The 6,366-nt window shown below is 42.5% G+C and overlaps 1 protein-coding gene across 1 annotated transcript in view; it reads right to left on the bottom strand.

The window, feature by feature from the left end:
• LOC112075234 (transcription factor XE1.1) overlaps nucleotides 1-4,873 on the bottom strand; it is a 17,157-nt gene extending 12,284 nt beyond the window's left edge. The window contains exons 1-2 of the mRNA XM_024142259.2: nucleotides 4,614-4,873; nucleotides 2,161-2,396 (exon numbers count right to left, since the gene is read on the bottom strand). Of these exons, the coding sequence (XP_023998027.1) occupies nucleotides 2,161-2,396; nucleotides 4,614-4,621 (244 nt within the window). The 5' untranslated portion in view covers nucleotides 4,622-4,873. The remainder of the gene's footprint in view (nucleotides 1-2,160; nucleotides 2,397-4,613) is intronic.
• Nucleotides 4,874-6,366: the final 1,493 nt, after the last annotated feature.

Below are 6,366 nucleotides of genomic sequence, written 5' to 3'. Positions count from 1 at the left end.
CTCTCTCTCTTTTCTCCATCTCTCTCTTTCTCAATCTGTGACCTTAATGGAGGAGAGAGGGAAGAGGTCGTGCCCACACCATCCCGTAGAAAGAGAGGAGGATACGTAGCTTCATGTTCCACTGTAGTGAAGTACTTATTCATTCAGCMTTTATATACAGGGCATTCAGAAAGTATTCAGACCCCTTTCCMTTTTKTYCACATTGTTACGTTACWGCTTTATTCTAAAATKGATTAAATACAAAAAATGTCCTCATCAAKCTACACACAATATCCCATAGTGACAAAGTGAAAACAGGTTTGTGGTAATTTTTGCAMATTTATAAAAAAGAAAAAACAGAAATACCTTATTTACATAAGTATTCAGACCCTTTGCTATGAKACTCGAAATTGAGCTCAGGTACATCCTGTTACCATTGATCATCCTTGAKATGTTTCTACAACTTCATTGGACTCCAACTGTGGTAAATTCAATTGATTGGACATGATTTGGAAAGGCACACACCTGTCTATRTAAGGTCCCACAGTTGACAGTGCATGTCAGAGCAAAAAYCAAGCCATGAGGTCGAAGGAATTRTCTCTAGAGCTCCGAGAYAGGATTGTGGCGAGGCACAGATCTGGGGAAGGGTACCAAAACATTTATGCAGCATTGAAGGTCTCCAAGAACCTCCATCATTCTTAAATGGAAGAAGTTTGGAACCACCAAGACTCTTCCTAGAGCTGGCCGCCTGGCCAAACTGAGCAATCGGGGGAGAAGGGCCTTGGTCAGGGAGGTGACCAAGAACCCGATGGTCACTCTGACAGAGCTCCAGAGTTCCTAWGCAGAGATAGGAGAACCTTCCAGAAGGACAGCCATCTCTGCAGCACTCCACCAATCAGGCCTTATTGGTAGAGTGACCAAACTAAGCCACTCCTCAGTAAAAGGCACATCACAGCCCGTTTGGAGTTTGCCAAAAGGCACCTAAAGGATTCTCAGTCCATGAGAAACAAGATTATCTGGTCTGATGAAACCAAGATTGAACTCTTTGGCCGGAATGCCAAGCGTCACGTCTGGAGGAAACCTGGCACCATCCCTACGGTGAAGCATAGTGGTGGCAGCATCATGCCGTGGGGATGTTTTTCAGCGGCAGGGACTGGGAGACTAGTCAGGATCGAGGGAAAGATGAATGGAGCAAAGTACAGAGAGATCCTTTATGAAAACCTGCTCCTGAGCTCTCAGGACTTCAGACTGGGGTGAAGGTTAACCTTCCAATAGGACAATGACCCTAAACACACAGTCAAGACAACGCAGGAGTGGCTTCGGGACAAGTCTATGAATGTCCTTGAGTGGCCCAGCCAGAGTCCGGACTTCAACTAGATCGAACATCTCTGGAGAGACCTGAAAATATCTGTGCAGCAACGCTCTCCATCCAACCTGACATAGCTTGAGAGGATCTGCAGAGAAGAATGGGAGAAACTCCCCAAATACAATTGTGCCAAGCTTGTAGCGTCATACCCAAGAAGACTAGAGGCTGTAATCACTACCAAAGGTGCTTCAACAAAGTAGAGAGTAAAGGGTCTGAATACTTATGTAAATGTGATATTTCTGTTTTTATTTTTTATACATTTGCAAAAAAATCTAAAAAAATGTTTTTTCTTTGCTATTATGGGGTATTGTGTGTAGATTCATGAGGGGGAGGAAACTAATCAATTTTAGAATAATATGTGGATAAAGTCAAGGTGCACGTTATTTTTTTAACTAAGCGAGTCAGTTAAGAACAAATTCTTATTTACAATGACGGCCTAGTGGGGAACAGTGGGTTAACTGCCTTGTTCAGGGGGCAGAACGACAGATTTTTACCTTGTCAGCTCGGGGATTCGATCGAGCAACCTTTTGGTTACTGGCCTAACACTCTAACCACTAGGCTACCTGCCGCCCATATATATATATTATATTATATATATATATAACAGATATATGTATGTTTCTGTGTTTTCCTAATCTCCTTTTCGATCGTATTGTAAAATAAGGTACGAGGTCATCCCTCAGACCTTCTCCCCCAATGTGTTTTTGAAAAGGAGGCGAGGAGAGAGTATGTGAGGAATCGAGGAAAGATTAATTGAGAAATAGCCATAATCTCTTTCGCAACAGAGATCTGTTCGGGATGGCAGGAGTACTGACCTCTGACTTGTTGTTCTAGACTAAGTATTACAGCCACGGCCTGGTGAAGAACCAGCAGCTTGGTCTGCGGCTTCTCGCTCTTCAGGTGCAGCTGTGTCATGTGACCCAACTCCTTGAACGCTTCGTTGATGTCACGGACACGAAGGCGCTCGCGGGCGTTGTTGGTCATCCGCCGCTCTCGTTCCCGCTCAGCCTTTTGCTCCGGGCTCAGGTTGTCCTCATCCTCATGGATGCTGCTGTAAAACGGGAGAGAGAAAGCAGGAGGTTTCAGGGTTGGTACATGGCGCCCTCTGGTGGGAATATTTATGTAACAAAAAACAAAAAAAGTAGACTCTCTCAATCTGATATCCAGATAAAAATCGAGTTGAATCTTTGAGCCATTACCAGCTTTTAATCAACTCAACAGACAGATAGGCATCTACCCAGCCAGCGGGCTTAAATGGCTGAAATGACGTCATTACCAACTAGGTTTCCTCTGCTGTGTAGAGAGAGACTACTCTGCTCCAGAGCCTCGTTTCTCAGAGCCTTCGCAGCATTAAGGTCGTGGTTAGAACCATCTGACGACGTATCTTTAAGTAGCCGAGCTGTTTCCCAAAAACCATCGTTACTAAAGTTGCACTTGAAATCATTCGTTATTTACGGACTGCATCAGACCACTCGTAGAACAGCTAAGTGCGTCGTTAGATGCTTTTTTGTTTTTTTTGCCCTTCCACATTCCTTTATACACAGAAGGTCTCTGCTAAACACAGAATCAAGAGTTTTAAGAGTCTCTCTGACCACTGAAAACTCCAGAATTAAGTTGTCTAATAATAATGATAATAATAATAATAATAATAATAGTGATAATAATAATGATAATAATAATAATGATAATAATGATAATAATATTAATAATAATAATATTAATAATAATAATGATAATAATAATAATGATAATAATATTAATAATGATAATAATGATAATAACGATAATAATAATGATAATAATAATAATGATAATAATAATAATGATAATAATAATAATAATTGTCTAATGACTAATAGCCTACAAAGTTGCCAATGTCTTTTCAATTTTTAAAACAACAAAAAATAAAAGTATAAAATGATGCTTCAAATGAAACCCTGAGATGACTGCAAAAGATGAATAGATTATAGGCTACGTAGGCCTGTATATATTTAAATTCTATTTTATTTTATGTTCTTTCAATTTAATTCTATTTGACTAATTATAGACAGACGTTTTGTTGTCACATACCCCGGCTAGGTGCAGTGAAGTGTTGTTTTACAGCGTCAGCCATAGCAATAGAGCACCCCTGGAGCAAATGAGGGTTAAAGTGCCTTGCTCAACGGGCACATACCAAATCTCCATTTAGTGCCTTAGCCTATTATAGGGTAAGCATTTAGAATAACGCCAACGTCAATATTTGCAGCCGTAAGTGGTAATATCTCTCTGGGAGCTGATCCGTCGTCAGTGTTGTGGAATGATTCTAATTCTAAGGGAATATTTTAATGGAGAAAGCTAATCAGAGAGCATCGCTGAGTTTATTTTTCGATCCTATCAGTATCGACACGTAGTCACGACACACTTCGCAAATGTTCCCTCTACCTGCTTGTTTGGGAAACATTCTTAAAAGTTGTTCATAAACAAAGATGCATCTGATATGATCATTGTAATACTCAAAGATGCATTATGCCGAAATCGCCATTTCCTGGTCGCTAAAATTCGAAAAGTTTGCCTAATTTCAGTTCATGTGACAAAACAATTACACAAATKAACCTTTAACAAGACACACCTGTTAATTGAAATACATTCCAGGTGACTACCTTGTGAAGCTGGTTGAGAGAATGCCTAGCTTGTGCAAAGCTGTCATCAAGGCAAAGGGTGGCTACTTTGAAGAATCTTAAATATAAAATATATTTTGATTTGTTTAACACTTTTTTTGGTTACCACATAATTCCATATGTGTTGTTTCATAGTTGTGATATCTTCACTAATATTCTACAATGTAGAAAATAGTAAAAAAAAAAATAAGAAAAACCCTGGAATAAGTATGTGTGTCCAAACTTTTGACTGGTAGCGTATGTGTTTAAAAAAAACAGCACAAAACAGAACTGGAGAGAAAGCTGATATGGGACCAGGCTAGAGTTAGCTAGAGAGCGCATATAGCTGATCTGGGATGAGTCTAGAGGTAGAGAGAGAGATAGAGAGAGAGAGTCAGAGAGGCAGAGGCAGAGAGAGAGAAGAGAGAGAAGAGAGAGAATATAGCTGATCTGGGACGAGTCTATAGGCAGAGAGAGAGAGCATATAGCTGATCTGGGACCAGTCTAGCGGCAAGAGAAGAGCATATAGCTGATCTGGGACCAGTCTAGAGGCAGAGAGGAGAGCATATAGCTGATCTGGGACCAGTCTTAGCGGCAGAGAGAGAGCATATAGCTGATGTTGCTCTCTTCACCTGGTCATGCTGTCTCCTTGTGTCTTGTGGGACTCGCTCTCCTCGTCGGAGCGCTGGCTGTGGCTGTCAGAGCTGTGTCTGTGTCTTTTCTGTGACCCTGGTTGTGATGGCTGTGATGTAGCTCATACTGCTCTTCTCTCTCCAGACCCTCCGACTTCAGCTCCAAGCCACCTAGTCCTCCGGGAAGGAGTGGCATTTGATTCTGTGAACGTCTCTGCAGTGCAGAGTGGGAGTTGTTGTTCAGATTGACAGTGTCTACCTGCAATACACACACACCACACACCACACGTTAAAGAGGTTACATAAAGACGATGTACAAGTTCAGTATTTCATTTACAGAATCATATATTAACTATTAATAAATAATTACACATTTACCACATTTCTTGATGCGGCATAAATTTTTATTTTACCTTTATTTAACTAGGCAAGTCAGTTAATTAAGAACAAATTCTTATTTTCAATGACTGCCTAAGAACCGTGGGTTAAAGTGCCTTTTTCAGGGGGCAGAACGACAGATTTGTACCTTGTCAGCTCGGGGATTCGAACGTGCAACCTTCCAGGTTCTAGTCCAACGCTCTAACCACTAGCCTACCCTGCAATAACCACTAGCCTACCTGCTCTAACAATAGCCTACCCTGCTCTAACCACTAGGCCTACCTGCTCTAAACACTAGGCTACCCTGCTCTAACCACTAGCCTACCCTGCTCTAACCACTAGCCTACCCTGCTATAACCACTAGCCTACCCTGCTATAACCACTAGCCTACCCTGCTCTAACCACTAGGCTACCCTGCTCTAAACCACTAGCCTACCCTGCTCTAACCACTAGCCTACCCTGTCTAACCACCAGCCTACCCTGCTCTAACCACTAGCCTACCCTGCTCTAACCACTAGCCTACCCTGCTCTAACCACTAGCCTACCCTGCTCTAACCACTAGCCTACGCTGCTCTAACCACTAGGCTACGCTGCTCTAACCACTAGGCTACGCTGCTCTAACCACTAGCCTACCCTGCTCTAACCACTAGCCTACCCTGCTCTAACCACTAGCCTACCCTGCTTCTAACCACTAGCCTACCCTGCTCTAACCACTAGCCTACCCTGCTATAAACCACTAGACTACCCTGCTCTAACCACTAGACTACCCTGCTCTAACCACTAGACTACCCTGCTCTAACCACTAGCCTACCCTGCTCTAACCACTAGCCTACCTGCTATAACCACTAGCCTACCCTGCTCTAACCACTAGACTACCCTGCTCTAACCATAGACTACCCTGCTCTAACCATAGACTACCCTGCTCTAACCATAGCCTACCCTGCTCTAACCACTAGCTACCCTGCTCTAACCACCAGCCTACCCTGCTCTAACCACTAGCCTACCCTACTCTAACCACTAGCCTACCCTGCTCTAACCACTAGGCTACCCTGCTCTAACCACTAGCCTACCCTGCTCTAACCACTAGGCTACGCTGCCGCCCACATAATGACAAATAGGTCACCAAAGTCTGTATCCCTGAACAGATCCCTGTTAATCTCACGGAATGAATTTAATCACAGAGGATGTTATAATCCCCATAGTTCCCAGAAGTACCCATATAATCCCCAATCCTCATAAGCCCTTAATTCGTTCAGGAATCATTCATTTTAATGGACACACATATCCTGGAAACTGAATGAATGTAATACCTCAAATAGGGATTAGACAGTTTTCTATATCTCTAAAATGTAACAAATAGACCTATTTCCATCAC

Source organism: Salvelinus sp. IW2-2015, unplaced genomic scaffold (assembly GCF_002910315.2).
Source record: "Salvelinus sp. IW2-2015 unplaced genomic scaffold, ASM291031v2 Un_scaffold3042, whole genome shotgun sequence".
Taxonomy (NCBI): Eukaryota; Metazoa; Chordata; class Actinopteri; order Salmoniformes; family Salmonidae; genus Salvelinus; species Salvelinus sp. IW2-2015.
Note: the sequence above shows the minus strand (reverse complement) of the source record. Positions and strands in the feature narration are given on the sequence as shown.